Source organism: Colletotrichum scovillei, assembly GCF_011075155.1.
Source record: "Colletotrichum scovillei strain TJNH1 chromosome Unknown Contig00006, whole genome shotgun sequence".
NCBI lineage: Eukaryota > Fungi > Ascomycota > Sordariomycetes > Glomerellales > Glomerellaceae > Colletotrichum > Colletotrichum scovillei.
Window position 1 is genome coordinate 35,697 of NW_023336264.1, and position 15,028 is coordinate 50,724.

Here is a 15,028-nt window from a genome sequence, read left to right on the forward strand (position 1 = left end):
GTAGGTAGTAGAGCCAGTTGGGGAACAAAGGAACGAGACCCTATGTGCATGGTTCCGAGAGTGCAGCTGGATTGGTGAGCTAAGGCGAACCCAGGCCAATAGCATCGAATTGCGAGAGCTAAAGGCTCAGAGTTATCGGACTAGGAGTACAGACCAAGAAAGGCACAGACTAGGGATCTGCTGGATTGAAAGTTGATCAGACAAGTCGCCACTGAGCGTCTCGTCAGGTGTCAAGGTGTGTAGGTAGGTGTTCGTACTCCGGACGGTGTAAGATTGGGCGGCATGGCGGCAGAATGCAGGTGGTAGAGTGAATACGGTGTGTGCCTGTAACCGTACCATCCGGAAACACTTGGTGACTTGGGGAATCAAGGGCGGAGAGGCGCCAGGCAAGCGAAGCGGTAATGGAAGCGGTCAGTTGGAGCCCCTCCACACCTCTCAGGCTCACATCGTCATGTGGGCAGCCGGGGGCCTTGACGGTGAATGAGAAACGTCCATGTGGTGTTTGAGTCCGGACGCATCGGAGAAACCATTACCATTCACAAACTCATCATTCGTGGATCGTGGCAGATCGCGGCTCGGGACCGCGCTGAGGGGTTCCCCGAGTCGAGGGGCGGCGGTGCCGATAGACGCCTGGCGTCCGGGGGGGTAAACCGTGTGAGGGCGGCGGTAGAACATTGATTTCAGTTGAGCGAGCAGGCGGCAGTACGAGCGATGGAGACGAGGATGCGCAGGTACTCGAGTAATGTCATTGTTGACGATTGCACAGGATCAAAGAAGATATTTGCCGCGCTGGCGACAAAGAAGTTGCGCAAAGAAAGCTGTGTGCGGTATCAGCGGACAATAGAATATGACAAGGGTGGGTAGAAGCGATAGTAGGTAGCGGGCTGTGGAGGCGGCAGAGGGGTCATTGACCGATGAAATTGAATCCCCATCGTGAACCCCTCCATTTCAGAACTCCCCGCTGTCGGCAAGTCAAGCGCGGAGGATCTGGCCGTCATGGGGCCAAGAGATCTATCTGGGTTCGGGGATGTTCCTTTTGGCATCGAGCAGCCGTGTGCCGCGGTCTCAGGTCAATCAAGCAACACAGCGCGGCAGCATGCGGGATGGGCAACGGTTGGCGTGACGTGGGGTAAGATTGGCGTTGATGGGTTGGCGACAGTAGAGAAGCTCACGGTGAAGTAGCGATGGTGGTGATGTTGTTGACTGGTGGAGAGGGACTGAGTGAGAGCAGCTTGAAAGTTGTAAGGGAGGAAGACAGGTGGACAGAGATGGAGACAGCGTGCGAGGAAGCATGGAGAAGATATTGGTCTTCACAAAAAATCTCTCATATACTCACACAGTGATGACTACCAACCTAAAGTAAGTTGTCGCCAGCTGCAACAGCAAGTGCCCCCAATGGCGGTTGAGACAATTCCATTATTTTTGTCACAATCCAGCAATAGCATCCCAGATCACCTGGGCTCCTTCCTGCGTCCTGCCCATCCAGGCTTTGACTTACCTAAGACACGCATCTACCAGATGGAAGGCGCCCATGGGATCCTGCCATTCTCGGGAAGAAGTGCCTGTGCCTGAGGTTGAGGAGACCGACCGAGGAGACTCATCACTGAACTGAGCTGAGGTGGTGAGCAGTCGTGGCCCGGACAGTGCGTCCCCTGGGAACGTACCGCGGTCTAGCCACCTCAGCCCGGTCTTCCAGGTTGCCTGCGCGACTGCCGCAATGACGCACCTAGAAAGTCAGCGTCCCTCCCCCCTCCTTCCTCGCTCTGTGCCGCTGGGTGCCGCTCACCTGCTAATGGTATCCCCGCGTCGAGCCGAGAGGTAGGTGGCCGGGAAGCAGACGTCGATTGCCAAGGAACAAGACACATGGAACAGGATGGGAAACAGCTCACGCGGCTCGATACCTTACCTTCCACACTCAGGTCTCAACGTGCTTACAGTAAGTTGTAAACAGATTGGCGCTCCGGGCGGATGTCATTGCTCAGTCGGAAGCGTTAGGTAAACCATAAACCGTAAACCGCAATCAAGGGCATGCGCAAGGCAATGGAGGGCAAGGTTATTTCCAGGTTGTCAGTCGTCACTCGGCTTCCCCAGCTCCCCCAAATCCCCAAATCGCATCATTCCATTGGCCGCGCGCTCCCTTATCGGCGGGACAATCCACACCAGTTGCCGCAGACGAGGGAACCTTGGAGCTAGCCCATGTATATGCTCACCTACATGTCTATGGGAAGATACTTTGGAGTTAACATCTGGGGGTGCGCGGGCAGTATGCAGCGGCGCTATCTTCCTTGCTCTTGCGACTCTTGCTGCTGCTCAATGCTCGCTCACTCCGCAAGTACCTACCTACCTACCTTACCTTACATTCCCACATACGGATAACATACCTCTCCAAAGATACGATAATTGCTCCGTACCGCTGGCCCTACACGTCTCTTTCCGCGTTCCCTCAAGATCCCGACCTCAAGTCCCTCAAGTCCCTCCGTCTCCAGTCTCTCGCCTCGCTCAGGACCCACGATCTTGTTCCGCCTCGATCTGTTCCTCGTGTCTCTTGCGCGCTCTCCTGAACCATTCCCTCTCTCTCTCTCTCCCGCCCTCTGCCACGGCCTACTTCTAGACATCCTCATTTATCAGTTCGCACGCACGTAGAAAGTAGCAAACACTTCTGTCCTCTCGTCCTTCTGCCACAACAGACTTTGCTGCTACCACACCTCCAACTCCAACCCCAACTTCAAGCCGCGAGCTTTCGTCCCATCCATCGCCATCCAAAGTCAATTGGTAGCTTCATTGCACCCGCGCATTCTCACCCTCTTATCTCAATCCACAATGGCGTCGTCCAACGAAGCCGTGACCATCGAGTCGCTACCCGAGCTTCTCAAGAATGACAACAAGGTCAAGCTTGCCGGTATCGATGTCGACGGCATGCTCCGAGGAAAGCTGGTGTCCAAGAACAAGTTCCTGTCCGTCGCCAAATCGGGCTTTGGCTTCTGTTCTGTCATCTTTGGCTGGGATATGCACGATATGACGTACATCAAGGAGCTCAAGATCAGCAACGCCGAGAACGGCTACCACGATCTGATTGCCATCCCTGATCTCTCTAGCTTCCGCCGCATACCCTGGGAGGATAATGTGCCCTTCTTCCTCGTCAGCTTCTTCGACCCGGATACCCAAGAGCCCATTTGCGCGTGCCCTCGTGGTCTGCTAAAGAATGCTCTAGCCAAGTTGCAAGCCAAGGGCTACGGTGCCATGGCTGGAGGTCAGTTTGCAAACACGATCCGTCATTGCTCTCGTTTGGGAGAAAAGGCAAGCTAATCGCGTGATCCCACTCACAGCCGAATACGAGTTCTACCAATTCAAGGCGCCTACCCGCTCCGCCGAAACCTCGAGCTCAACGGCCGGATACTTGCAAGAGAACCCCCCGCAAGCTTTGCCGTCCCTAACAGAGGGCATGTTTGGCTACAGTTTGACCCGGACGGTGCACAACAAGGACTACTTCTATGACATTTTCGAGACTTGTTCTCAGTTCAAGTGTGATATCGAGGGTTGGCATACGGAGAGTGGCCCTGGTGTCTTTGAGGCCGCGCTTGAGTTTGGAGAGATTGCACAGATGGCCGACAGAGCAAGCTTGTTCAAGTAAGTTGGCCGATCCGTTTAGGCTTGCATCCTACTGACCGCATTTCTCATAGGTACGTTGTCAAGTCGGTCGCAACGAAATACGGCATCACGCCGTGCTTCATGGCGAAACCAAAGCAGGGCTTGCCTGGAAACAGCGGACACATGCACGTTTCCATTGTCGATAAGGATGGCAAGAATCTTTTCGCTCGGGAGACGATGGACGAGAATGCGCCGTACCCCGACGTCGCCAATCTCTCCGACCTGGGCCGGCATTTCCTGGCCGGCTTGCTGGAGGGTCTTCCAGATGTCATGACCATGTTGGCGCCAACAGTCAACTCCTACAAACGCCTTGTCGAGAACTTTTGGGCGCCAGTGACAGTATCATGGGGCTTGGAGCACAGAGCAGCATCAATTCGCCTCATCGCCCCACCGACATCGAAGCCTGGCGCAACGCGATTCGAAGTTCGTGTCCCGGGCGCAGACACCAACCCTTTCTTCGTTCTGGCGGCAATTCTTGCCCTCGGATGGCGGGGTGTGGAGAAGAAGCTGGAGATCCCCGTCCCGCCTTTGGGCAAGGGCGAGGATGTTGGCGGTAAAGCTGACAAGGGCGTGCGGCTTGCAAAGAGTCTGCGTGAAGCAAATGATCGATTCATGCGAAAGGAGAGCATTGCAAGAGAAGTGTTCGGTGATGACTTTGTCGATCATTTTGGTGGAACAAGAGATCACGAAATTCGGGTCTGGGACGAGGCTGTGACAGACTGGTATGTGACAATCCTTGGAGCAACATCTGATGGTGATCAAGATGAATATGGCTAACGAAGTACCTACACAGGGAGGTAAAACGGTACATCGAAACGGTCTAGTCGTTGGGAGTTTGGCGGAGCGCGTTTTTCTACTACCTACTTGTTTGGACTTTTTTAAGATATTTTATCCCATATCGGATCAGCCCGGGAAAGACGTCAAGCCACGCGACTATGGAGCTCGTCGAAGCCCTTGCCGTCTCACGAGATGGACGGGGGTCACCGTCACATTTCCACTTCCCTTGCCTTGGCTGCGCATCCTCACCTACTTTGCCCGGCGTTGTTCAAAGGGACCCTATCTAGATACCCTCTTCAAATGCCGACATATTGATATACGTATGAGCAGCGCCAGCCGCGGCTGTTTAGCCATCTGATATTGGCTGGCGAAATCGTGTTCGAGAAAGGCTTTTGCTGTGCAGGGTGAAGGATAACATGGAGGTGAGGTTGATTGGTGATGTGGGATGCACCTTTTGTGACAACTTGGTGCGTTGGTGCATAACGGTGACGAGCGAGCGAACCACTGATCCAATCCCAGAAGGGGGGCGCTCGAAGCTTATGTTGAGACCCATTACCTCTGAGCGGCGCGCCGAGGTGCCTTTCAACTGGGTCGTACATGCAAATGATGTGATGGAGCTGGCGTACGATTTGTTGGCTGCTGCGAGTGGTCACATCCCTTTCATTGGCTTGCGATAGCTGAGTTGAGGCCTCATGTCGGTCAAGTTCGCCGCCCGTGACAAGTTGGAGACGTGAGTCAAGAGAGAGGCTCAAGTTCGTTGGTCGCGCCGCTGCTGCGCTACCCCTCTCCTCCCCTCTCTCAGAGGCAATGCCAGACAGGGGACGCTGCAGCAGCAACCGGAAGCTCCGATGCGAGTGAAAGCTCGGTGTCCATTCATTCTCAAGCTGCACTCTGCAAGGTCCTCTTAAACTGTGTTCATGAAAAGCCAACGACTGGTGAGGTGGGAAACACTGTCTTTGTGGGCGGCGTTGACGGTGGCCCGAGGAAAGAATCGACAGAAAATTTACTCAATACGAGGTGCCAAGGTCTGTACTTGATTTTGAGGGAATAAAATCCCTAGAAACCAACAGCTACGAGATACTCCAAGTGACGGGGTTCTTCCAAAAGGACCATCTCATCAAAACATTGCCGTTGACGTCAAGTACGTCAGTAGGAGCTGATATATTGATTCCCAGAGAGAATCCGGATCCTGAAGCTTGATAGTCGTCGAGCTATTGGTTTGCGTTGCCTCACCGCATTGATGAACCCATTTTTCATTTCGCCAACTGCCACATTCCATCATCCATGTGCCGAACTGGGCTGGGCTTCTGGAAGGAAGGGAAGGGAAGGGAAGAACAGCGTCACTTCAGCTACACCACCACAGACAATGGAGCAGCGGGCTAGCTTCTGCTCTGCTGTATCCGCAGAGGCTAGCGTACATGATTGCCACGCCGTTAGCTCCATTTGACAGGCAAACACTGCGTGGCACCCTGGGCGGTTGGAGCTCCCAAGGAAGGCAAGTCGACCACGGCCCCATGCCCCCCTGCCTTGTTCTCCCTCGTGGCTTTGGTGGGCAGCGTGAGGATGCGAGCAGTTCATACGGATACAGGTCGTCAGGCCCTCTTGCCATCGGGAGAGTTCCGCTGGAGGGCGGTTGGCAAGTTACAAAGCAACGGTCATCACAATGGTCTCTCGTTTCGCGGTTGGTCTGCCGGTTCGGACCGGGCTTCCTGCAGAACCTAAGACAACCCAGGGAACCAACGATCTCTGCGGTGGAACTCGAGGGCAAGCGAGGAATCGCTCCCAGGACCGTTCACCGTTCACCGCTCTCGAGTCCTATCGCCCACAATGTCCACCACGTTGGCGATCGAGCCTTTCTCGAAAAGAGCGAGCAAGCGCCCTTGAACAAAGCATCCTGCCGGCTAGCGTTGTATCCCGCCAGGACCATTCTAGACCTTCACTTTTGGGGTGGCATCCCGATCCTTGGGAGGACGCGTCGAGACGTGCTTTGACTGGGCAGCTATTTCAGAGTACCGATACTGTACTGTACAGTACTCACCCTCAAGGTAAGACATCAGTGACCGAGGTCGTGAAGAGAATGCCGGGTTGAGCCTGGCTCCGGTTGACCCTGGAACATCCGAACAAGGTAGTTCGGAGGCGTGCCGTATCCTGGTATACCGGACGGCGTGAAATGGTAGAGAGGTGTTTAGAATTCCTTCTGCAGAATACAAGAACAAGAAAGACAGGTGAGGTGGGAATTACCTCACGAACAAGGTGAGTATCCGACTCAGGATCCCTTGCGCGGATAAGAATACTGAGTAGCCAAACTGACGCCCCTGCGCGTATGATATGGGATCTCGAGAGAAGATGAAGTTTTAGATACCCTAAAGAGACATTGCTGGCGTAAGCCCAGTATGTAATGTACGGAGAGTGTACCGGGATTTGACTTGATTTGCGTTTCTCTTTGGCAAGTGTTTTTCACAAGTGTTCCTTGCCCTGAAAATCATACCCGTGCTTCAAGCTCGAGTGCCATGAGTACCCTGTCTCATTCTCTGATCCTAGCACTACTATCCGTACAAGTGCAGGCAAGCTCAGGCCCTGCCCGTGTGGACAAGCACAGGGTAGGGCAGGTTACGATTTGAGAAGTTGAGATGGCTTGCCGCAAAGAGTAAATGCAACTTGCCAGCCACAGCCCAGCCGCCCCGTTGTTCTCCTGGTCCCTCTCTGCATGCATGCATGCATGCACATCTTTTGTCGGGGGGAGAGGGAGGGGAGTTTTCAACGGCTTGAATTTTTTTTTTTTCTCTCATGTTTTCAAATTCTCCATGGATTTCACCAATTCCTGGGCGGCACATCCCATGCTATCCCATGCTCCATGTCCCGCCGTCGACCGCCTCCCGCACTTCCCATGCTGTCTCCTCTCTAGCCAGTGGCTCCTTGCGGACAAGTGCTCCGATCAGAAGCCAAGGGTGATTTGATGGCGTTAGATCCTGGCAGAGGAGCAAGGGGAGGATAGAGAGTGAGAATGAGAAAAAATGATGCACAACACGTGGAGGTTCCATCCATCGAATCCCGTCCAAGTCAAGCTCTGAAGTATCCCGCGGTAAATGTCCATTTCCCTCATGAGGTCCTCCCTCCCCCCTTTCAAATTAGCCTTTCCCGTCTGGTCTTGTGCATTGCGTAGTCCTCGTCCCCTTTGTTCTGCCATCATCCTTTGTCAACATTCAAGAGACCAACGGGCTCCCCTTGTCCTTCGTTTCCTTGTATCCTTTCATCGACTACCTCACCGGTCGTCAAGGGGGTGAATACAAAGACATCCGCCAACCCTCGACAGGAAAAACCATTTCATGTATCCATATTGATACGCTGTGCGTAACCCACCTTTCCCCGCGCTCATATTGGCCTGGGTATTTCATCTATCATCTCTTGCGTTCCCTCCTATTCTCCTTTGGGGAAATTTCATCAGCCATCCCACGTGTGGCCATATTACACCCGAGGCGGCCGGGCCCACGATTGAGTCCCCATTTTGGGAAATCTGGCGAGCGAAGACAACATCCGTGTATCCGTAGTGAGTCGCTCTAAGAGAGTAACAGACCACTAAAGTTTCTTTGCAAACGTAGAGACGCGACAAAGATACGACATTGACGCCAGCTAGAGTTAAGAGAAAATCCTGGTAACGGTTTTCTAGCGGAGGCCTTTCTGAAGCTCGCCGAAATGGGTGAGGACGTTGACGCTGTTGGTGATCCCGGCATCGGCGATGGCCATCGACGCAGGGGCGAAGGTGCCGGTGCCGGTGTCACAAGAAACCGGACGGACCACAAAGAACGGAGGAGGCCATCTCGAACAGACAATACCCAAGATGCCGACGACGGCGACGAAGACGACTCAGATGCCGGGTCTGATTTCAGCTCCGTCTCTGTTGACGAGCTCCCGCCCATCCGCGCTTATGGTCACACATACCACGGTTCCGGTGTACTACTAATGCCCAATGACGAATCCGAGCGAGCTCGTCTAGAAATTCAGCACCAACTATTCAAGCTATGTCTAGAAGGTGGTCTGACGGCGGCGAAGCTTCCCAAGGACAGACCTCTCAACATTCTCGACATTGGTTCTGGGACCGGCAATTGGGCCGTTGAGATGGGCGAGCAGTACCCTCTGGCCAAGATCATGGGAATCGACATCTCCGCCGCACTCTTACCCACGACTGTGCCGGCCAACGTCGCCTTTGAAGTAGAAGATGCAAACCGTGACTGGGCTCGTGAGAAGGACAGCTTGGACTTTGTGCACATGAGGAACCTCGTTGGCGGGGGCGTCTCGGACTGGAAGGCGCTTTTCCGGCAAGCGTACGAACATCTCAAGCCCGGTGGACAGATTGAGTTCGCCGAAGTAAGGACGAGGTACTTCGACCTCATTGACAGCAGCGGAGACGAGCCCGTCGCGTCCACGGCTGAGGAGGAGAATCACGGCGGGATGACGGCATGTCGCGAGTTCGAGGTGCGGTTCTCGGAAATGGCCAAGATTGCTGGCGTGGACTTTGACCCGACACCAAAGATTCCCGCCATGTTTTCTGAGGTTGGTTTTGAGAAGGTGGCGCGTTGGTCGGATCTGGTTCCCATACAGGCTGTGGGACATGATGAAAAGATGGTCAGAAAAGGAGCACAATTTGCTCAGATGCTGGAATACGGTATGTTCAGAGTCCGTACTCTTAACAAGTTCAAGTTTCCTCAACTAACACGTCACCAGGCTTGGAGAATTACTCGTTGGCAGTCTTTGGCAGGGGGGGTTGGGATGAGAATGATACCCGGAGTCTCCTGAAGAGAGTCCACAAGGAGTCGCGCGATACCGCAAACGAGGCGTATGGCAAAGTGTAGGTTTCTCGAGATACGGTTGTAACTTGACTGGGAAACAGTTGACTGACTTTTGCTATGTAGATCATTTGTCACAGCGAGGAAGCCTTTGTGATCGGACTTGACCTAATCGATTCTATCTACTCTGTATAGAAGAATGGGCAGGATTATACCCATAGAGAATACTTACCTACTATAATGAACTCACGTCACTTGGATTTATATCCATTGACTTACCCCCAAAATGACTGAAGCATTCCATCCCTAGTCCTCCAGCACTCTTCCATTCACACACTTCGATGCCGGCACGAACTACCACACCCCGCGGGATTTGACTAACCCCGCGGTCGGTCGGTCGGTTATCTGCCGATGTGATCCCTTCGTCGGACTCTGCGGACCCGAGTCAAGAACCCTCGGGCTTTCCTCGGTGCCAACCGGCGGTGGCTCTGGTCGAGTCTAAATATGCACTCTAAACCTGTGCAACCCTCCCAAAACTTCCGATCAGCCTCCATTTCGCCCTTTATCCGTGTCGCCCCTAAACCTGGTCCTGACTGGCACACCGGCGCACGCTATGCTTAAAGAGATCCCACTTGGCTCAAAACAAAATGTGCCGAGCTTCAAACCCGCTACAGAAACTCCCGAGAGGCCTTGATCCCTGAATGTTTCACTCTGCCTGCCGCTGCAGCTAGCCTACGCGCTGCAAGGTTGGTGGTCCAACATGCCTAGACCCCCTCAGTTCGCCCGATGCCCAACGCTACGCTACCTATTTTTTCTCTACTGCAACCTTGTCTTTGCTGCCCAGACACCTGTGGAAAATGCTTTGCGTTATCCAGTAGAGTACTTGCTGTTGTGGTATCATTAAATGATGCCTCAACCAGCTGCCACACTTCTAATAAGGTACTGACGGAAATGTAGTGTTCCGACGATCATGCACCACGCTACGCAAACTCTCATCGGTTCTATGAACTGACGAGTAGCCTTTAAATATCCAATGACGGCGTCTCATAAGGACGTCAAATACTAGAATCCTATACTAGAAGATGCTCAATGGCCAGGGATATAAAGTATCGGTTGGGGCGTCGAATCGTGCCTAGCCCACTTCTACCCAGTGTACTGTGTAAGCCTCATGTCAATCCATGAGTCTAAATCGAGTCTAATTCGAGTCTAAATGGTGATCACTGCCCGTCCATTTGGCATCATCATGGATGCTTCTTGTGGGATCCTTGTCTCCTTCGCGACCAGTCACATACATAGCATTTGGGTTTACGAGGCATAGCAATAGCCGCGTAAAAATCTCGAAGCAAGCTCAGGGGCGTCAAGACTTTGACAAGGGAGGCCTCTTGACGGCTTCATCCAAGATACGCCCGCCAGTGTTGTCTCACATGAGGTCGTCAAGTCTTTGATATATGGCTCAGACATCAATGGTATTGTTACTTGGATTCCAGATTATCCTACCGTATGCCATTGAGCTGGGGAGCAGCGGTCTCCTCTGTCAGCACGTAATCCCGCACTGCACCCTTCCAATCACTGATTCTCACGTCCTTGATCTTGACCACGATAACTCGTACTTCCTCACCGGCGACAAAACATCCCCTGCCACCATCCTCGGCCTGAACACTTGGGTTGAAGCTCTGGCCTTCGTCAAAGGTGTTGTTTTCCAGGTGCGCCTCGCGGTAGAACTTCTCCTCTTCCGAACCGTTATCAACCAGTCTGGCGGTGCCATTGATTGTAGCACTAATACTAGAGACCGCCGCGGTGTTAAGATTCAATAGGAGGGATGCAAGGCTGGAGCGGTGCTCTGGGCCGGGGCTGCCGCCTGAAGGTCGTCGGCCAGACGTCGGCGGCCGATGGGAAGACCCTGAACGAAGCCGTCAGCAATCTTTACGAACACGCTACCACAATAGAGCTATAACATACAGTCATGTACCAATAGAGACACGTTGGGGTTCGAAAGAAGGTTCTGTGTTTTTCTCGAGGCGGGGTTCGTGGTCATGACAATAACGGGGCCGGCCGAGTGGTTCGAGGATGGCAGATAGGTGTAGTTCATGAGAGAGACGTTCGGCGTGTTGTCGGTACATGTCGCCAGGTGAAGCTATCGACGCGGCAGTCTCGTCAGCTACATGTCTACATTGGTGTTGTGGTGAAGAGCCATTGCAAAGCTTGAATGAGGTGGGCAGAAGAACTGAGAGCTTACGAATCGAGCATTCTCCAAGCATTGTACGACTTCTTGAGGAAGAGTTGCCGTGACTTGCTTGTTGGTCTCGCCAGCCGAAGCTTCGTAGTTGAGAGGGACTTGTTGATCCATGTTGGTGAAGCTGTTCTTGACAGTGTGTGTGGATGTTGGGTAACGTATCGTGAGCTTCCTTCGAAGGAGCCCTGTCTGGATCGACCGGGCTGGAGAGGAAAGATGGGCGCAAGGTCCCAGCCCACGCTGACTAATGCGGGGCAGAGCTATCGGACCTTCCATGTTATCGCGGAATGACGTCGAGGAACTTGCATGCGAATCTTATCAACAGTCGCCTTACCTAAGGCGGCTTGGGGGCAGTTTACCGGACCTTAGCAGTTAGCACGTCCCGCCTGAAATCCGGGGTCGCCCTTCAGCGGCTTTCAGCACCCACGGCTATTGTCGGCACCGCTTGTTCCAAGATGATCGAGCGCAACAAGCCGAAGCTGCTTTGAGACCTCGGGTTACCTGGGGCACTCGCATTGAGCTCTGCGCTTTCCTCCTCTGCCACCAACTTCGCGTTCTTCTCCTTCTCTCCATGAACATCCAATTGATACCCCAAGCTTGAAATCCACGTCACAAAGCTTCAGTCATCCATCATGCGTTCCATGAAAGCGAAGCACCGGCTCGTCCGACCCCTCCCTCGGCTCCTCTCCACTGCCGCTGGCCAGAAGGTGCCGGCTTCGAGCCAAATTACACCCATTACCTCTCTCCTTATCGCAAACCGTGGCGAGATTGCTCTGCGAATCCACAAGACTGCGGACAGGTTAGGAATCAAGACGACGACTATCTATACAGACCCCGACAGCAACAGCCAGCATGCCGCGTGCTCCCCGCATTCCTTGAACCTGGGCGACGCAAGAGCGTACCTAGACGGCGAACGCATCATCTCCCTAGCCAAGAAGAACGGCATACAAGCCCTTCATCCTGGCTACGGCTTTCTGTCTGAGAACTCTCGATTTGCCGAGAGATGCGAAAAGGAGGGCATCGTCTTCGTTGGGCCTCCGGCGCAGGCAATGACCGATATGGGCGACAAGGCACGAAGCAAGATCATTATGACCGACGCCGGCGTCCCCTGTGTTCCAGGGTACCATGGCTCCGATCAGGGGGAGGCACAACTATTGGAACACGCAAAGAACATCAAGTTCCCAGTGCTGCTCAAGAGTGTCAAGGGCGGTGGTGGAAAAGGAATGCGCATCGTTATGACCGAGGACGAGTTTGCCGCCCAGCTTGGTAGTGCTCGTGCCGAAGCCCGCGCATCCTTTGGCGAGGGTGGCGAGGTCATGTTGGTGGAGAAGTACATTGTGCGCCCTCGCCATGTTGAGGTGCAGGTGTTTGCGGATAAGCTGGGCAACTGCGTTGCTCTAGGGGAGCGTGACTGCAGTGTACAAAGACGACACCAGAAGATTCTTGAGGAGTCTCCAGCGCCGGATTTGGACGAAGAAACTCGTCTCGATCTTTGGGAGAAGGCCAGGAAGGCTGCTTTGGCCGTCAACTATGTTGGCGCTGGCACTGTTGAGTTCATTCTCGACAAGGACACTGGCGACTTTTACTTCATGGAGATGAACACCCGATTGCAAGTCGAGCATCCCGTTAGTGAAATGGTCACCGGCACCGATCTCGTCGAATGGCAATTCCGCGTCGCTGCTGGGGAGAAGCTACCTATGACACAGGAGGAGATTGTGGAGAACATCAAACAGCACGGTGCAGCCATTGAGGCTCGTATCTATGCCGAAAATCCGGAGAAGGGCTTCATGCCCGATTCAGGCAAGTTGATTCACCTCACCACGCCGAAGACGAACGAGGACATTCGCATCGACGCCGGCTTTATCCAGGGTGATACTGTCTCGGAAGCCTACGATGGCATGATTGCCAAGTTGATTGTTCGCGGCAAGGACAGAGAAACAGCTATCCGCAGGCTAGAGCTGGCTCTCCGTGAGTATGAGGTAGTCGGTCTCAGCACCAATATCGAGTTCCTTAAACGTCTTTGCCGATCCCCAGCTTTCATAGAAGGCGATGTCGAGACAGGGTTTATCGACAAGTGGAGAGATGAGCTCTTTAAGCCGCGGCCAATCCATGACGAAGTATTTGTCCAGGCTGCCCTCAGCTCGTTATCCCCACAACTATCACATGCTGCTCCCCATGGAGGTAGCTTAGGCTTTGGCGAGGCCAGCACCCTCAGCGAGCGCAAGTTTGCCTTCAAGGTGCTCGATTCATACAGTGAGCAAGAGGGAGAAGTTGTGGAAGTCAGCATCACACAGAAGTCCCATCAACTCTTTGAGGCGCGCGTAACAAGGAAAGGAGAGGAGCCACCCAAGGTTTTCGAGAACCTCATCAGCAAATTTCAACCAAGATCGTCGTCAACAAATGCGTTGACAACGTTCTTTCCCAACGAGAGATTGGAGTCGACGGTTGTGCAGAATGCACAGAATGAGCAGGATACCAAGATTGCTGTGTTCCAACATGGCATCAAGACCGAGCTTTCTCTTCTGCCACCAAGCTGGTTCGAGAAGGCCCTCGGTTTGAAGGAGGTCACCGCGTCTGTCGTTGCACCAATGCCTTGTAAGATTCTGAAGAACGAAGTGGAAGAAGGGCAAGCCGTAGCTAAGGGAGCCCCGTTGGTTGTGTCAGTACCACCCGACCCAAGACCGCGGTCACAAGATGACTTCCAGTGGCTAACTTTGACACACAGTATCGAGTCTATGAAGATGGAGACTGTTATTCGGTCACCCCAAAACGGCGTGGTAAAGAAGCTGGCGCATAAGGAAGGCGTGAGTAGTCCTCTTTTCCCAAAGTTGCACGCCCCTCACTGACACTGTCTTAGGATATCTGCAAAGCCGGAACGGTCTTGGTACAATTTGAGGAAGAAGCTACAGAAGAGTCATGAGCGGGCGGTGATCGATTTACAAGAGAAAGGGATACTGGTTTGAAGTTTACACAGCGACTAGGCTAAGATTAACGGTTCGCTTCTATTGCAGAGGATAGGTACTTGTGCCAAGTCCTATGTCGACCCAAATATGCCTACTCAGAGTGTTCCCCTTTAAACACAATCAGTGGAAGCTCTTCTCCAGATAAACACTCAGTTTCTCCAGGCCTTCTTTCAGCACTTCTGTCCGACATACGTAACCGAAGCGCATTTGGCCCTTGAAGTCAACGCCCTCACCAAAACAGGTAGACCCAGGCATGATCAAAACCCCAGTCTCTTTGAGAAGTTCAAGACAGAACTCGTCATCTCGAACTGGTTCATCGCCTCTTCGAAAACCAATCATTGCCGTTGTACCGGCTGTGGGCTTAACCCAGGAGCAAACAGACTGGTGCTTCTCGATAAAGGTCTCGAGGATCTCAAGGTTTGTCCTGGCAAGCTCGATGTTTCTATTGATGAGGTTTGGTCTGACCGCATCCGAGAGAGCATAGCCGGCCACTTGATCGTCAAGTTGCGAGACGCTGATGGTCGTGTAGTTCCGCGCACTCTTGACGGCCTCAATGATTCCAGGGTCTCTCGATGCGATCCATCCCACGCGGATGCCGGCAAGAGAGAAAGCTTTCGACATAC

The 15,028-nt window shown here is 53.4% G+C and overlaps 5 protein-coding genes across 5 annotated transcripts; 3 read left to right on the top strand and 2 right to left on the bottom strand.

Annotated features, from left to right (window-relative positions):
- The first annotated feature begins 2,330 nt into the window (after positions 1-2,330).
- HER10_EVM0004120 (glutamine synthetase) lies at positions 2,331-5,395 on the top strand. Its single transcript, XM_035473773.1, has 4 exons — positions 2,331-3,250; positions 3,327-3,627; positions 3,681-4,370; positions 4,442-5,395. The coding sequence occupies exons 1-4, from the start codon at positions 2,821-2,823 to the stop codon at positions 4,470-4,472; spliced, it is 1,452 nt and encodes a 483-aa protein (XP_035332464.1). The 5' UTR covers positions 2,331-2,820; the 3' UTR covers positions 4,473-5,395.
- A 2,160-nt stretch (positions 5,396-7,555) lies between these two features.
- Positions 7,556-9,493, top strand: HER10_EVM0007806 (methyltransferase). The gene is made up of 3 exons (XM_035477350.1): positions 7,556-9,088; positions 9,148-9,271; positions 9,336-9,493. The coding sequence occupies exons 1-3, from the start codon at positions 8,119-8,121 to the stop codon at positions 9,364-9,366; spliced, it is 1,125 nt and encodes a 374-aa protein (XP_035332928.1). The 5' UTR covers positions 7,556-8,118; the 3' UTR covers positions 9,367-9,493.
- A 1,142-nt stretch (positions 9,494-10,635) lies between these two features.
- Positions 10,636-11,716, bottom strand: HER10_EVM0000316 (pyridoxamine 5'-phosphate oxidase). The gene is made up of 3 exons (XM_035470103.1): positions 11,446-11,716; positions 11,169-11,343; positions 10,636-11,109 (listed from the first exon to the last, which is right to left on the bottom strand). The coding sequence occupies exons 1-3, from the start codon at positions 11,554-11,556 to the stop codon at positions 10,703-10,705; spliced, it is 693 nt and encodes a 230-aa protein (XP_035332022.1). The 5' UTR covers positions 11,557-11,716; the 3' UTR covers positions 10,636-10,702.
- Positions 11,717-11,861: 145 nt separating this feature from the next.
- HER10_EVM0006064 (carbamoyl-phosphate synthase subunit L) lies at positions 11,862-15,004 on the top strand. Its single transcript, XM_035475661.1, has 3 exons — positions 11,862-14,101; positions 14,168-14,246; positions 14,300-15,004. Exons 1-3 carry the CDS (start codon positions 12,075-12,077, stop codon positions 14,360-14,362), a joined length of 2,169 nt encoding a protein of 722 aa, XP_035332720.1. The 5' UTR covers positions 11,862-12,074; the 3' UTR covers positions 14,363-15,004.
- On the bottom strand, positions 14,576-15,026 carry HER10_EVM0002319 (aspartate aminotransferase; the record flags this gene model as incomplete). The annotated part of the gene is given in 2 exon segments (XM_035472035.1): positions 14,576-14,584; positions 14,598-15,026. The coding sequence occupies 2 exon segments, from the start codon at positions 15,024-15,026 to the stop codon at positions 14,576-14,578; spliced, it is 438 nt and encodes a 145-aa protein (XP_035332265.1).
- Between the last annotated feature and the right edge of the window lie 2 nt (positions 15,027-15,028).

Coding starts and splice junctions, on each gene's coding strand:
- HER10_EVM0004120 (XM_035473773.1), top strand. CDS start 2,821: ATGGCGTCGTCCAACGAAGCCGTGACCATCGAGTCGCTACCCGAGCTT. Junction 3,628..3,680: donor GACAGAGCAAGCTTGTTCAA/GTAAGTTGGCCG, acceptor CATTTCTCATAG/GTACGTTGTCAAGTCGGTCG. Junction 4,371..4,441: donor GACGAGGCTGTGACAGACTG/GTATGTGACAAT, acceptor GTACCTACACAG/GGAGGTAAAACGGTACATCG.
- HER10_EVM0007806 (XM_035477350.1), top strand. CDS start 8,119: ATGGGTGAGGACGTTGACGCTGTTGGTGATCCCGGCATCGGCGATGGC. Junction 9,089..9,147: donor TGCTCAGATGCTGGAATACG/GTATGTTCAGAG, acceptor ACACGTCACCAG/GCTTGGAGAATTACTCGTTG. Junction 9,272..9,335: donor AACGAGGCGTATGGCAAAGT/GTAGGTTTCTCG, acceptor TTTGCTATGTAG/ATCATTTGTCACAGCGAGGA.
- HER10_EVM0000316 (XM_035470103.1), bottom strand. CDS start 11,556: ATGGATCAACAAGTCCCTCTCAACTACGAAGCTTCGGCTGGCGAGACC. Junction 11,344..11,445: donor GCTTGGAGAATGCTCGATTC/GTAAGCTCTCAG, acceptor CCGCGTCGATAG/CTTCACCTGGCGACATGTAC. Junction 11,110..11,168: donor GTCTCTATTGGTACATGACT/GTATGTTATAGC, acceptor GGCTTCGTTCAG/GGTCTTCCCATCGGCCGCCG.
- HER10_EVM0006064 (XM_035475661.1), top strand. CDS start 12,075: ATGCGTTCCATGAAAGCGAAGCACCGGCTCGTCCGACCCCTCCCTCGG. Junction 14,102..14,167: donor AAGGGAGCCCCGTTGGTTGT/GTCAGTACCACC, acceptor TTTGACACACAG/TATCGAGTCTATGAAGATGG. Junction 14,247..14,299: donor AGCTGGCGCATAAGGAAGGC/GTGAGTAGTCCT, acceptor ACACTGTCTTAG/GATATCTGCAAAGCCGGAAC.